The sequence below is a fragment of the Bombina bombina genome, chromosome 10 (genome assembly GCF_027579735.1).
Source record: "Bombina bombina isolate aBomBom1 chromosome 10, aBomBom1.pri, whole genome shotgun sequence".
NCBI lineage: Eukaryota > Metazoa > Chordata > Amphibia > Anura > Bombinatoridae > Bombina > Bombina bombina.
This window is the reverse complement of record NC_069508.1, coordinates 25,048,338-25,065,401: the sequence shown is the minus strand read 5'-3', so window position 1 is coordinate 25,065,401 and position 17,064 is coordinate 25,048,338. Positions and strand designations below refer to the sequence as shown.

The following is a 17,064-nucleotide window of genomic DNA, read 5'->3' as shown; positions in this document are numbered from 1 at the left end:
TGCTGAGGGCAAATAGGTATAAAACAGGAAATTAAAAAGACTGTGCAGACAAGGCATTGTGGAAGCCCTGTTAGATAATTACTTTAACAATTTTACTGTATTTGCTACACAGCCTTGTTTGCACGGTCTCTTTTATTGTCTGTTTTATAGCTGTCCTAAAATTGTCCTCAGCGGGAAAGAGGGAGATAAGGGTTAACATTTAGGTTTAAACATAGCGCACCCAGTAATTAACAGAAACTCAGTGGAATTTAGAAAAACAACAATTTTCAGATTTAAATAATGAAAATATATTGCAAACTTACAATTTCCTACTGTGAAGTCTGCAGTGTATGAAAGGGTAAAGGAGATAATGAAAACAGGAAATAAATGATGTATATTGCAAAGATTTTTGTTTTTTTATTGCATATAATTACAATTACATTTTTTTATATTACCATTTCAAAGTATTTTGTGCCCCTTTAAGGTTTGAATTATAGCCATCACTAATATAATATTAATGTACACCACCAGAGAATTATTTCATGAGTAGGTCTTTAGCACTGGCTGTTACTAGTGGTGCTACAGTTTTGACTCTGATTAAGGTTAGGCAAATGGTTAGAGTTTACCTTTAGGCATTACATTAAAGGAACGTGAAACCCCAATTTTTCAATTTATTTCTATTGTCTATTGTGCTTAGTTGCCTTGTTATCATTTGTTAAAAAACATGCCTAGGTAGGCTCAGGAGCAATGTGCTAGCTGCTGATTGGTTGCTGTACATATATGCCTCTTGCCATTGGCCTACCGATGTGCTCAGCTAGCTCTTAGTAGTGCATTGCTGCTTCTTCAATAAAGGATACCAAGAGAATTCAGCAAAATTGATAAAAGAAGTAAATTGGAAAGTCTTTGTCTGAATCATGAAAAACAAAATATTTTTATACCTGAATAAAATGTTAATGATATTGTACAGTAAAATGTCTCAGTAATGTGTTCCCAAAGATCCATTTAACTTGCTGTATTATTCTTTTTTCTTTCTACAATTAGCTCCTTGATCTTTATTTGTGAAATAGCTGAGTTTGCCTGTTCAAACCGCCACCTATACTGAAAGTTTCATTACTGTGGTACTGGCTATAGACAAGCTAATTAAACAAGATGCAGTAGCAGAAATCAGCCTCCCAGTGTAGGTTGGGAAAGAGTATCCGGCCCATTTGAAAGGGGGTTCCTGCAGCTGTTTTTAATAAAATGAACCCATCAGCTGCTTGCTAGAGTACACCCTTTAAGTTAAAGGAACAGTCTACACCAGATTTTTATTGTTTTAAAAAAGATCCCAGATTACCAGTTTTGCATAACCTTCACTATTATAGAAATACAAGTTTTACCTCTGTGATTACCTTGTATCTAAGCCTCTTCAGACTGACCCTTATTGCAGTTCTTTTGACAGACTTGCATTTTAGCCAATCAGTGCAGACTCATAAATAACTCCACGTGAGTGAGCACAATGTTATCTATATGTCACACACATGAACTAGCGCTGTATAGCTGTCAAAATACAATGAGATAAGAGGTGGCCTTTGAAGGCTTAGAAATTAGCATATGAGCCTACCTGGGTTTAGCTTTAAGCAAACAATACCAAGAGAACAAAGCAAAATTGATGATAAAAGTAAATTGGAACGTTTTTTTAAAATAACATCCCCTATCTGAATCATGAAAGTTTAATTTTGACTAGACTGCCCCTTTAAAGCCATCTATTTAGATTTTGCAACTAACAGGAAGTGTAAGCCTGTGTACAGCTAGACCTTAAGGACTGATTGCTCACTGGCTAACAAGGAAAACTCCTGCTGCTGTATTGCTGGACGTGCCTCTCAATACAGGAAAACCCCTTGTACAAAAAAATCTAAATTGTAACAAATTTTAAAATGACTTTTTTTTAGGTGCAGCAAGGAAAATGAAATATTTTTCAGTCCCTTTAGCAATAGAGTTAGGGTTAGGAGTAAAATACCATTCTGGATGCAAGAGAAGACTACTGCCCTCCCTGAAAACATTCAAGTGTACCCAACTCAGGTGACATTGCAGGGGTCACACTATGTTGCATTATTTCTGGCAGCTGAGATTCTGATGAGAAGAAAAATGAATTTATACATCTTTATAACCTGCAAACGTGCTGACACACATGGATGTAAGTTTCTTGTATTCTTTTTTGTTTTTGTTTTATTTTTTTTTAAATAAAAATCCAATTTGAAAAATGTCAAAACATATTTTTATGAAGTAAAGGAAAGTCTTAAGGTGAAAAAACAAACAAACATGCATTTAAACAATTTACAGCGTGAATACAAAATCGTTTTTAAGTTCTGTTTCATGAGACAGGTGAGGCATTATTGGTGATTGTTTATACAATGGGATACCCGGTCCTGTGTCATTTTGAAGTAAGATATTTGTGTGTTTGCAGATTGTGCTATATCTCAGACCCAGTAACAGGAACACATTCCAGGCTCTGGAGCGGTGGCGTACTTAGGTTTTGTGCTGCCCTAGGCACGCAAACTTCTGCTGCCCACCCCCAGGTTTTAGGGATTTTTATATAATATTTTTGGTGAGGGTGTAAGGTGACTTTTTTCATGGCATTTCCAAAGTTAATGTTCATGTTCAAGTGCGTGCTTGTATGGTGAGTTTGTACTGCAGTGTGCATGTGTAGTGCAGTGTGAGTGTGTATATGGTAAATCTGTGTGTAGTGCAGTGTGTGTAGTGCAGTGTGAGTGTGTATATGGTAAATCTGTGTGTAGTGCAGTGTGTGTAGTGCAGTAAGTGTAGTGCAGTGTGTGTAGTGCAGTGAGTGTGTAGTGCAGTGTGCGTGTATGAGTGTCAAAAAGTGCTGCCCCCTTAAATCTGCCACCCCTTATGCCTGTGCCTTGTTTGCCTTGGCAAAAATATGCCCCTGCTCTTGAGTGTGACCCCTGTGCTCTCTGGGGCCTTATTCTCTAAAATCCTTGTGCATTAGGGAACTCATCACTCTAACCCTCACATGGCCAGACCTCACTCAATTCTCTAAAAAAGGGTCTGATCCTGGAAGCCACCGAGACTGGCAAGCTGCCTCCCACAGAAAGTACTGAGGGTCTCTGGAAAAGAGAATATCTCATGGGACAGTAAATGTGATATGGAGTGCCTGACACTGCTAATTAAAGGGACAGTAACACAGTGTAATTACAAAACATTTCTGTTGTGTTGCTATAGAATAAAATACCAGCCAAGTCTTAATGCTTTTAAAACAAATTAACATTCTTTTTACTGCAGTTATTTGCCTTGAGAAGTCAGCAGGTGCATTTCAAGTTCTGAGAATTAGAAATTGCCTTATTGTCAGAGGAGAGCTAAATTACATGAAAGGGGCAAAATAAATAAGTATATTGCAAAGATGTTTCATTATGCACACCTAAACAATTTATATTAGAACTCTAAAGGTGTTTACTGTCACTTTAAGCAAATTATGTTTTTTTTATGTATATTTACAATGTATGCTTACTTCTAGTATCACATACTTGCTTTTTTCTATCAGTGTATTGAGTATTTTTAGACAAACTCATCAGCTTAAAGTGAAAGTAAATCCTAGCGTTGTACAAACGCTAGGATTGACTTTTGAAACAAATAAAGGGCACTTTCATTCATGAAGTATAAGATACTTCCTGTAGAAAGCTCCTTTATTTGTTTTAACCAATCACTGTTTTTAGCTGCTACAGCAGCCCCAAGGCTAAAAAATGTTTTGCTAAGAGGTGACGTTTCCGTTTCCACCTCTTAGCCAATAGCCGTGCGGTAAATCCGGCTCCCATGGGCGCCAAGCCAGATTTATCGCACGGCTATTGGCTATAGGATTTACTTTCACTTTAATTCAGTGAGAGCTTCAGAGGAAAATACTGATATTTGTGAAAGAACTTTCTGCCCATGGAACGTACCGGTTCAGCCCATGCACCGCGGCAGTGCGTACACTCTGAATTTTATACTTTTTGGTACAATTGTAGCTTAAAGGGATGTGAACCCCAAAACATTTATTTTGTGATTCAGACAGCGCATACAATTTAAAAAAGTTTCCAATTTACTTCTATTACCAAATTTGTTTTGTTCCCTTGTTATTCTTTGTTGAAGAGATACCTAGGTAGCATCTGTTGCACTAAATGGCAGGAAATAGTGCTGCCCTCTAGTGCTCTTGCCAATGCATAACTTTCCTACAAAACTGCTGCCATATAGTGCTCCAGAAATTGTCAGAGTTTACGTCCCTGCTTTCAACAAACGATGCCAAGAGAATGAAGACAAACTGATAATAGAAGTAAACTAGTAAGTTGTTTATAATCACATGCTCTATCTGAATCATGAAATACAAATGTTGGGTTTCATATCCCTTTAAGAGGATTGGGTCCTGGAGAAGTATTATTGTGGGATCAGAATGGATAAATTTCAGTTTTTTGTAATATACATGTTCTGTACATCTAATAAAAGCTGTTTCAAAAGTGTATTTAAGTATTTTATACACAGAGCTTGCACAGAGAGCCTAAGGTGCTTGTCCCATATGGTAAGGACTCAATTTGTTATTAGCTGAAATTAGACAAGCCCCACTGGCACACTGAGCAGCTGCAGTATATAAAATGCTGGTGCACTGAGAATATCTAGCTATGCTTCACATGCACGTGCAGAGACAAAGCTAATACTAAAACACATAACTTTTACTAGAAGCATTTTTGCCAGTACTTGTATATAGCCAATATGTTTCTATTCAAACATGTAATTCATCTATGTGCATCTAAATTTTGACTGCAGTGTCCCTTTAAATGGGACTTTTTTTCCCAAAAGGAACAGTAAACATAAACACCCTGAGATAATGTTTAGTTATGCGTAATTAAACAACTTTGCAATTATTTTTATTATTTCTTTTGCCCCATTTCATGTAATTTAACTCTGAAAATTGATCAATTTCTAATCTCGGTGCATGAAAAGCACCTGCTGACTTCTCAAGGCTAACCCTGCTACATATATATCTCTAAGTGGCAAATACAATGCATTTTATACTAACTAGGCCATGACTAGCCTAGTTCTCTGCAGACTAAAAACCAGATTGACTCCTCCATATAAGGCAAATGGTAGGGGGAGTTTGGTTTTTGAAAAATAACTACAGTAAAAAGGATGTTCATTTGCTTTAACCCCTTCCATGGACGTTCCATGCCAACCTAACAGCGCTGGGCTTAAACGCCAAAGGACGGTATGGAACGTCCTACCGTATAAGGTGTCCTACAGCCTTCCCTTTTTGACAAACTCAAGATCAGACTGGGGGCGCGCCTAGCAACATTGGCATTCCCCCACAATCCGATCCTGGCCTTGAAATCACGTGATCGCATCGACGCTCGCGTGATTTCCTTTTTGCAGTAAGTGTTTACATCAGAACTTTGTTCCGATGGTGAACACTTGTGCCGGACATGAAGGGGTTAAAAACATTTAGACTTTTCTGATATGTTATTCTATATCTGCACAACAGAAATGTCTTGTAATTACAAGGACTTTACTGTCCCTTTAAGGGCATATAAGGTGTTGTGTACGCATATTGCTTACAAATCCTTTAGAAAAGCTAATCAAGTGATTTATCTACTAAAATATTCAAATGGCGAATTTGTAGACAAAATGATTAGATACATTTGTTAAAGGATTGTTATCAACCCCATAATTCTTTTCAAGGGGTGTGCTCCTTCAATACAATACAATGCAACTTTTGCAAACAAAAGAACAGTTTAAATGTATTTTTTTTTTTTTTAACATTTATGCAGATCTTTTGCAATACAGTAATTCATTTCTGGTGTTTAAATGAAATATCAATATAATGACTCATTAAAGGGATATGAAACCCATTTTTTTCACGATTCAGATGCATCATGCAATTTAAAAAAAAAACCTTGTTTATTTATGTTATATAATGTGCTTTAATCTTTTGGTATCCTTTGTTGAAAATCATACCTCGGTAGCCTCTTATTGGCTCACCTGATATGTTCAGCTAGCTCCCAGTAGTGCATTTCTGCTAATTCAACAAAGGATACCAGGATAATAAAGCAAATTTGATAATAGAAGTAAATTACAATGTTGTTTAAAATGGTATGTTCTATCTGAATCATGAAAGAAAAAAGGTGTGTTTCATGTCCCTTTAAGGTTCTGTATTGGCCATATGTGTTTAAACAAGGATAGAAGTAAATTCAGGTCTGCTAGACAACAACTGAGCCAAGATACTCCTCATACATCAACGTATGGAAATCAGTTTACGCTGACCAGAAAGCAGAGATGTTGTTGTGCAGAGATTGTATAGGATCCATGAAGGCAAATATAGAAAGTAGCAGGAGGCAGAGGGTGAGGACAAACAGATAAACCATAGAAATAAATCTCTAGAGGAAAGGGACACAGAAAAAGAGTTTCATGAGGAAGAACTGAAATAGAAAGAAAAAGAGATCTAGTTTAGGGTTGTCACCTTTAGTTCACACCAAACCCGAACACTCTTTCTCTCTCACACACACAAAGACACTATCACTCTCACACACTAACACATCTCTCTCACACACTATCTCACACACTAACACACTCTCCCACACACTAACACACACTCTCTCACACACTAACACACTCTCTCACACACTAACACACTCTCTCACACACTAACACACACTCTCACACAGTAACACACTCTCTCACACTCTCACACACTAACACATCTCTCTCACACACTCTCTATCACACTAACACACTCTCCCACACACTAACACACTCTCTCACACTAACACACACTCTCACAAACTAACACACTCTCTCACACACTAACACATCTCTCTCACACACTATCTCACACACTAATACACTCTCCCACACACTAACACACTCTCTCACACACTAACACACTCTCTCACACACTAACACACACTCTCACACACTAACACACACTCTCACACACTAACACTCTCTCACACAGTAACATACTCTCTCACACTAACACACTCTCTCACACACTAACACTCTCTCTCACACACTATCTCACACACTAACACACTCTCTCACACACTAACACACTCTCACACACTAACACACTCTCTCACACACTACCACACTCTCACACACTAACACTCTCTCACACAGTAACATACTCTCTCACACTAACACACTCTCTCACACACTAACACACTCTCTCACACACTAACACTCTCTCTCACACACTAACACTCTCACACACTAACACACTCTCTCACACACTAACACACTCTCTCACACACTAACACACTCTCTCACACACTAACACACACTCTCACACACTAACACACACTCTCACACACTAACACTCTCTCACACAGTAACATACTCTCTCACACTAACACACTCTCTCACACACTAACACTCTCTCTCACACACTATCTCACACACTAACACACTCTCTCACACACTAACACACTCTCACACACTAACACACTCTCTCACACACTACCACACTCTCACACACTAACACTCTCTCACACACTAACACACTCTCTCACACACTAACACACTCTCTCACACACTAACACACACTCTCACACAGTAACACACTCTCTCACACTCTCACACACTAACACATCTCTCTCACACACTCTCTCTCACACTAACACACTCTCCCACACACTAACACACTCTCACACACTAACACACACTCACTCGCACGCACACACACACTCTCTCTTTTACTCACACATATACACTTATTCTTTCACACAGAAACTCTAACACACAAAGACACCTACACATACAGACACACTCCCACACTCAGACAGACTTCCACACAAGAGAGAAATAACTAGGCATGTGCAGTATGTTGCACAATGTTGCCTTTTCTAGCTGAAGCTGTTTCCCACCAAACCCGGACATTTGTACGTTCTGGTCTGACTCAGCTTCAAACCCAGACACACAAATGGAAACCTGAACTGTCCGGTGGCAACCCTAGATCTCATTTCATACTGCTAAAAAAGTACTATGAGGACCAGGGCTGGGCTAAAACAGTGGTTCCTTTGTGGCAATTATTTTAGCACATTCCAGAAGGTATTATATGATGTTAAGTCTGATTTTGCTATTGTTCCCTTTCACAGAAAGCCCAAATGTTGTATAAGCCCTTAATATTTCCATTACATTAATGGGTTGATCTAGAATATGGTTTCCTGGGCCAATCACCATTTATTTTTTAAATCCCGCTGAATTTAGCACAGAGCAGAGAAGCCAGGTGTGTGGGGGGGGGGGGGGGTCTATATTGATACCAAATTATACATTTCCCAGATCTGCATATTGTGCACTAATGGTTACAAGAGAGAAACTGAAAAGATCAACGTCAATAAATTATTTCAACTAGAGTTTTTAACTTCTGTTTGGCCACAGGCACTAAGAAACATGTTTTTGTTTTTTTCCAATCAAAAGCCATTTGCTTTTAAATAATTGACATAAATACAATATAGAAAATGTGCACATGATAAGTTATCCAAAATCACAGCAAAGAGTTTAGTAGCCTTGTAACCCCATATGTAGTCTTTGTAAGTCAGAAACATCTTGAGGATTTGCATGTGCTAAATAGTCCATCAATAAAAAAATGTGTAGAGTTCTATTTTGGAGGGATAACTATCACAGGTTGTCCTCGTTTAGGCCTCCACATTAAGACCTGAGCATCGTTAGCATTAGGTTTTATGAGTGCATTGGGTGGGATAGTTTCCATACGACCTAAAATCCTTGGCTGCTCCTGCTGAGTCCTCCCAACTAATCTGGCTCGTTTGCCAAGCACCTGAGATGGGTCCACTTCAATGTCCACTCTCATCCTCCACTTTATAGTCTGCAAAATGATCTTCTCCTTAGTGGTGACATTCATAGCAACCAGCCAAGTGGTAAAACTTTGGTCTCTCTTGATCCTGGTGAGCAAGGGCACATTACTTTCACTGACAGGTACAGCCCACGTCACACTGGGGTAGAAGTTGTCATTCATGCTAACAGAGAACCTGGAGATTTTGTTAGTGGGTCCCATCAAGGTCACAGTTTCAGTAGTGTTACCATACCAAGGATAGCTGACTCCGTCTGAGTCGCTGATAGCTTTTACTCTTCCTTCCCGTAAATCTGGAAGCTCCCAGCTTGACCTATCAAACAAAGAGGATAAGACAGTATGGTTAGAAAACACACAAAGTACAAAAAACACTTTATATTCAAATTTATATTTTCTTCTTTATAATAGAAAAAAACCCACAATGAAATAGAAGATTCAGAAAACGCAAAGGCTTATTTATAAAATCTTCTCTAATTGTCTATGAGGAAGAAGCCTTTGGGTTTCCAAGTGGCTGTTGCTTATCTATAACTGATTCTTTAGTTGTTCTTTTATAGTGCCCAGACTTCTTTAGAGTCACCTAGCACAGACTCCACCAGTTCCAGGCGGAGGATGGATTAATCATGTGACTATAAGCAACAGTGTACTGTAGTATTACTGTAATATTCCCTCCATGTTTCCAATGGTCTATTTTACCTGCTGGAGTATATTAATTAATATACATATATATATATTTTCCGAATAGCTCCTTTATCTTTATTTTGTAATGCTGAATTGCTACTTTTCCTATTGAAACACACAAAAAGTAAGGACTGCAGTAATAGCTACAGAAAAGATATTTAAATAAGATGCATTAGTAAAAGAACCTCAGGGGTAGGAGAGACACAGAGATAGACCAGCACTTTTTAAAGGGTGTTCTTGCACCAGCTTTAAATATAGTGAACTCGTCTCTGCTCCTTGAAAAAGTACACTGCCCTTTTAACAAAATCACTGTTATTTAAGTTTCTATAATAATGTTAATATAAAAATATTGCAGCCCATCAAATATTCATTTAAAGGGACAGTCTACACCATATTTTTTTTTATTTAAAAAGATAGAAAATCCATTTATACCCATTCACCAGTTTTGCATAACCAACACAGTTAAATTAATATGTTTGACTTCTGTGATTACCTTGTATCGAAGCCTCTGCAGACTGCCCCCCTATCTCAGTGTTTTTGACAGACATGCAGTTTAGACAATCAGTGCAGACTCCAAGGGAGTGAGCACAATGTTATCTAATATGAACTAGTACTGTCTAACTGTGAAAAACTTTCAAAATACTCTGAGCTAGGAGGTGGTTTTCAACGGTTTAGAAATCAGTTTGAGCCTTCCTAGATTTAGCTTTTAAAAAATACCACCAAGGGAACAAAGCAAATTTGATGATAAAAGTAATTGGAAAGTTGTTTAAAATTGCATGCCCTCTCTGAATCATGAAAGTTTTTATTTTTACTAGACTGTCCCTTTAAGCGTGTTTTTTAAAAACTGTGATTCCCATGCCTATTAGGGATGAAGGAAAATGTTATTACATTTGTTAAAAATATAATTTTGTTCAGTCTAAATAAAAGAGAGATTGATTGAACATTGCAAAAAAACTTGTCTTTATTGAATGTAAAATGAATATGATTCTTTATATGCTTTAATGTTTATACTAATAGATTTCAATGCAATTCTGTGGGGATGTTGAAATGTTACAAGCGGTCTCTTCTACTGCCTGTTTTATATCTGCCCCTAACTGCTCTCAGCAGGAGAGATCGATAGAAAACATGACAGCACTAATTAATTTATAGAAAGTCAATGGAATTTAGATATTTTGTTGGCCAAGCACACACACTGTAATTTGTGGCATCCAAAAGTTTTGGGTTGGTATTTTTTTTGGAGAGCACCAGATAATAGTGTTATATTAGCACCTGAAACCAACTCTATTTCTACCTGAACAAATCTAGCATTACTGTGGCGGGTTTCCACTGAGTGAGTCAAAGAGTTGCTTTGAAGAGGAAAACGTAAACGTAGTACATAATCTGCCATCAGTTCAGGATAATAAATCGCCTAAACCATAAGACTTTATGCATCTAAATAAAAAACGTATTTTATATATTTGAGAATGGCCTGGATATATTTTTATTTAGATATAGATATGGAATAATCCCAAGAGGAGGCATTTAGGTTTAAGTCCACCTTTAATTGCATCATATTAAAACAATGTAGCTACAGCACTCACATGTAGAGGAAAACAGCTGACACGTTTCTTGACTATTGCACTTCATCAGAGCGTATTTTTCATTTAAAGGGACAATCAATTCATAATTAAACTTTCATGATTCAGCTAGGGCATGCAGTTTTAAACAACTTTCCAATGTACTTTTCTCATCAAATTTTCTTTGTTATTATTATTCTTTATTTATAAAGCGCCAACAGATGCCGCAGCGCTGTCCATGGGTAACAAAGGTAAAAAGGACAGTACAATATGAGACACCAGACAAAATTTAGCAAACAAATACAGGGGGAATTGGGAATTGTTCTTTTGGTATTCTTTGTTAAAAGCAAAATCTAAGTAGGCTCATATGCTAATATCTAAGCCTTTGAAAGCCGCCTCTTATCTGAATGCATTTTCTAGTTTTTCACAGTTAGACATCGCTAGTTAATGTGTGTCATATAGATAACATTGTGCTCATTCTTGTTGAATTATTTATGAATCAGCACTGATTTGCTGATTTGCTAAAATGCAAGTCTGTCAAAAGAAATGAGATAAGGGGCAGTCTGCAGAGGCTTAGATACAAGGTAATCACAGAGATAAAAATTATATTAATATAACTGTGTTGGTTGTGCAAAACTGGGGAATGGGTAATAAAGGGATTCTCTATCTTTTTAAACAATAAACATTTTCAAGTAGATTGCCCTTTAACTGTATAGTATTCAGGTGTTGTACAATGTCATTTCTTACAAGAACTGCTGGAATCATAGGCCTGATAGCCATAACATAATCAATAGGGATATTAATAGTCTACAAGGAGGATGCATTTAGGTAATTATGGGGTTAATTCCAATCTTTTAATCGTGTTTATTAACTGTATTATTTGGAATGAAATGGCCACAATCCAAACAATAACACCATTTCTGAATTGGGAAAGAGTGTAGCAGATATGAGCAGATATCAGAAAATGCACCCATACTATGTATGTACAACATCAACACTCACCCCCCCCCACACACTCTCACACACTCACTCTCTCACATAAACACACACACTCTCACACAAACACACACACTCAAACGTACACTCTCTCACACACTCTCTCACACTGTCACACTCACACACTCACTCTCTCACACACACTCACACACTCTCACACACTCACTCTTTTACACAAACACACACTCTCTCACACAAACACACACACACACACTCTCACACACACTCTCTCTCTTTCACACACATACACACACACACAGACACACACACAGTCTCTCTCTCACACTCTCTCACTCACACACACACACTCTCTCTCCCTCTCACACACACACACTCACACACACTCACTCTCTTACACACACTCTCTCACACACTCACACACACACTCTCTCTCTCTCACACACACACACACACACTCTCTCACACACACACTCACACACACACACTCACTCTCTCTCACACACTGACACTCTCACGCACACACACACACACTCTCTCTCACACACACTCACACACACTCTCTCACAGACACACACTCACTCTCTCTCTCTTACACACTCACACATACACTCACACACACTCACACACACACACTCTCTCTCTCACACACACACTCACATTCTCTCACACACACACACACACACTCTCTCTATCTCTCACACACACTCACAAATACTCTCTCACACACAACCACACACTCTCTCACACACACACTCACAAACACTCACACACACTGACACACGTACCCGCACATACACAAACACACACATGCATGCACATACAAGCACACACACACACTCTCACACATACACACACAAACACACACCCATAAACACACATGCACGCACTCACAGACATATACATACACAAACACCCATTAACACAAACACACCCATAAACCCACACAAGCACATGCATGCACACACACACACATAAATACACATACTGTACCTGTAAACACACACATGTACATGCACACACATACACATAAACAAACTCACATTAACATACACGCACACACACACACCCTCACACACACACAAGCACACTTCTGTAAACACACACATATGCACGCACACACAAAAACAAAATGGACACATAACATTTCTGGCATGTCTAAGAGTATTTCAAAATGATTTCAAATGATCCAATGACCTTGCAAATGTGCAATACATTCTGAAATAGCCACAAATGCTATTCTAGATGTATATATGAATAAACGTTGTCACTTAGCGCTTTCACCATTTTCAATATGAGAGCTGTTAAAATATAGAAATTGTATACAGAAGATGCAAGAGGTTGTGGCCACTTTCCTATGAAAATTAATTTCCCACACTGTTCTTTATTTTAGATAACAAATCTCTCCAAAACAGGAAACGAGGTATGAATAAAAAACATTAAAAAAATAATTTTAAGATACTAAAAGTTTTTAAAAAAACTATTGAGCAAATATTCCTAATATATCCATCAAGGCTATATCTGCACCCATTATCGTTAGTTCGGGGTGGGAAATTGAATTTTGTGACATTTATGTAGCGTTGCTATTTTTGAATTGGAAAGATTATGTTTGCTTTGTTAACAAAAAAATAAAATGCCCATTCCCATTTTATAACAATGAATATAATGAATGTATATTGCAAATTTGTTTCATTTTAATTAATTAGTTAATTAATTTAGAGGGAATTTAATTTTGAGTTTAATATCCCTATAACCAACTATTTAAATTCACAATATATGGAATTAACATCATAAAGGTTTGACTAATTTTATAATTATTATTTTTTAAGCGCCCAACACTTAATTGTAATCATAAATTAAAGGGACAGTCTACACCAGATTTTTTATTGTTTAAAAGATAGATAATCCCTTTATTACCTATTCCCTAGTTTTGCATAACCAACACAGTTATATAAATACACTTTTTTCCTCTGTGATTGCCTTGTATCTAAGCCTCTGCAAACTGCCCCCTTATTTCAGTTCTTTTGACAGACATGCATTTTAGCCAATCAGTGCTGGCTCCCTGGAACTTCACGTACGTGAGCACAGTGTTATCTATATGATACACATGAACTAACACCCTCTAGTGGTCAAAAACTGTCAAAATGCCATGAGAGAAGAGGCGGCCTTTAAGGACTTAGAAATTAGCATATGAACCTCCTAGGTTTAGCTTTCAACTAAGAATACCAAGAGAACAAAGCAAAGCAAATTGGAAAATTGTTTAAAATTACATGTCCTATCTGAATCATGAAATTTATTTTGGACTTGACTATCCCTTTAACGTTCTGATGATCCGATTTTCATTGTGTACAAAGTATGATTTCAGTCATTTTTTATTTTTTATTTTTTTATTAAACCAAGAAATAATGGTGTCAGAAAAAAAAACGTGAGAAACGTTGCACAGCTAGTTTGCGAAATCTAACAGACCGCCATTTTTGGTTGATTTTCCTGTGTCAGGATGTTAATTGCTACCAATTCCACATTAAGACAACCTATCCAGTAAAATGGTATATTTTCTCATTAAAGGGACATAATTGTGTACAAATTAAATGATCTTTTTCAGTAGAATATTATAATTTTATGCAAATTTCTATTTTTTATTGTGTGTTTATTACTTCAAGTGAGTTAAATACATAGTAAAATGTGTGTGTGATTAAGTGAGAATGCTACAAACACTGGCAGTATCTTTATCCGAAGCAGCAATTTTGGAGTGCAATTTTGACTCAATTAGCAGGAGTTAAACAAATACTAAAAAAATAATTTGTTGACAAATAAAATGCTCAAATAAAAAAGAGAGTATCTATATATTTACAGGGATATCCCTTTAAGCATAACCCACAGAGCAAGACTCTTGTTTTTAAATATATTTTCAACCTATAGATTGTTTTTTGTACATATTAAATCAAGCTTTTCAAACCATCTTAAACACATGTTCTAAATGACAGCACGACTAAGCTCATTTAGTGTTCATTTAGTTGTATCCATTCTGACGCACTTTCACTTTGTATAGAGTGTCAGAGGCAGGTTAATGCATCAGAGAGCTAGAATGTGATCTGAAAAACCAAGGTGCTTTCTTTTTCAGCTGTTGACTGCTGAGATAATGTGGGATGCACATGTAGTTTTACACAAGGCCAGGCCATATATGTGGGAATATTTTATCTGTAATATACTAGAATCCCCCATCATATGATAAATGCATATTTTCTTTTTTATACTAAACAGAGATCAGCAAAGGACAGCTCCATATTCTCCCTATAGAAGCAGCGATCAGCAAATGATTCCCTTGTTCGTAATTTCACATCTCGGCAGCCAGTAAGTGGCCCCCTCCCTGCTATCTAATCAGCTGTTGGATCAACTTCTTGTACTGAGCAGCTATTTATATCTTCAGACAAACCCACCTGCACATAATCTCCCACAATTAACAAGTAATAAGGATGAGAGTTTAATGCCATAAGGACTGGAGAGGGGGAAATCAAAGCTCCCACACTGAAGGGTTTAAAGGGACATTTTACTTGAAAATATTCTCTCATTCATATGAAACTGCAGAATTTAAACTTGTTGATATTTTTATGGTCTAATGAATAATGAAGTGTCTACCAGCTAATTAAATATAAACTAATATCTAGGTATACGCTGTACACCTTATGCTCAAGGAGAACCTGTCAGCCAATGAGTATTAGTAGGAATTACCTGTCAGCCAATGAGCAGTAAAGGAAGTGACTAACAATAAGCATTAACAGGAAGGCGCTATCAACCAATGAGCATTAGTAATAAGTGACTAGCAGCCAATGAGCATTATTATGTATTACCCATCAGCCAATAAGCATTAGCAAGACGTGTCTAAATGAGCATTAGCAGGAAGTGACTATCACCCAATGAGAATTAGCAGGAATTACCTATTAGCCAACCAGCATTAGAGGAAGTGACTAGTAACCAATAAGCATTAGAGGAAGTGACTAGCAGTCAATAAGCATTAGAGGAAGTGACTAGCAGCCAAAGAGCAAAGAACATTAGAGGAAGTGTCAATCAGCCAATAAGCATTAACAAGAAGTGTCTATCTACCAATGTGCATTTGCAAGAAGTAACTGTCAACCGATGAGCATTAGTAGGAAGTACCTATCAGACAATGAGCATTAGCAGCAAGTACCTATTAGCCAATGAGCATTAGCAGCAAGTACCCATTAGCCAATGAGCATTAGCAGCAAGTACCTATCAGCCAATGAGCATTAGCAGCAAGTACCTATCAGCCAATGAGCATTAGCAGCAAGTACCAATCAGACAATGAGCATTAGCAGCAAGTACCTATCAGCCAATGAGCATTAGCAGCAAGTACCTATCAGCCAATGAGCATTAGCAGCAAGTACCAATCAGCCAATGAGCAATAGCAGCATATAACTATCAACCAATGATCATTAGCAGCAAGTGACTATCAGCCAATGATCATTAGCAGCAAGTTACTATCAGCCAATGATCATTAGCAGCAAGTTACTATCAACCAATGATCATTAGCAGCAAGTGACTATCAGCCAATGATCATTAGCAGCAAGTGACTATCAGCCAATGATCATTAGCAGCAAGTTACTATCAGCCAATGATCATTAGCAGCAAGTGACTATCAGCCAATGATCATTAGCAGCAAGTTACTATCAGCCAATGATCATTAGCAGCAAGTGACTATCATCCAATGATCATTAGCAGCAAGTGATTATCAGCCAATGATCATTAGCAGCAAGTTACTATCAGCCAATGATCATTAGCAGCAAGTGACTATCAGCCAATGATCATTAGCAGCAAGTGACTATCAGCCAATGATCATTAGCAGCAAGTTACTATCAGCCAATGAGCATTAGCAGCAAGTAACTATCAGCCACTGAGCATTAGCAGCAAGTGACTATCAGCCAATGATCATTAGCAGCAAGTGACTATCAGCCAATGAGCATTAGCAGCAAGTGACTATCAGCCAATGAGCATTAGCAGCAAGTACCAATCAGCCAATGATCATTAGCAGCAAGTAACTATCAGCCAATG

The 17,064-nt window shown here is 37.5% G+C and overlaps 1 protein-coding gene across 2 annotated transcripts in view; it reads right to left on the bottom strand.

Moving 5' to 3' along the window:
- Nucleotides 1-372: 372 nt before the first annotated feature.
- Nucleotides 373-17,064, bottom strand: part of FAM78B (family with sequence similarity 78 member B) — a 146,900-nt gene continuing 130,208 nt past the window's right edge. For both annotated transcript variants that reach the window (XM_053693872.1, XM_053693873.1), the window contains one exon: nt 373-9,122. In XM_053693872.1, coding sequence (XP_053549847.1) covers nt 8,600-9,122 — 523 coding nt within the window. In that variant the 3' untranslated portion in view covers nt 373-8,599. The remainder of the gene's footprint in view (nt 9,123-17,064) is intronic.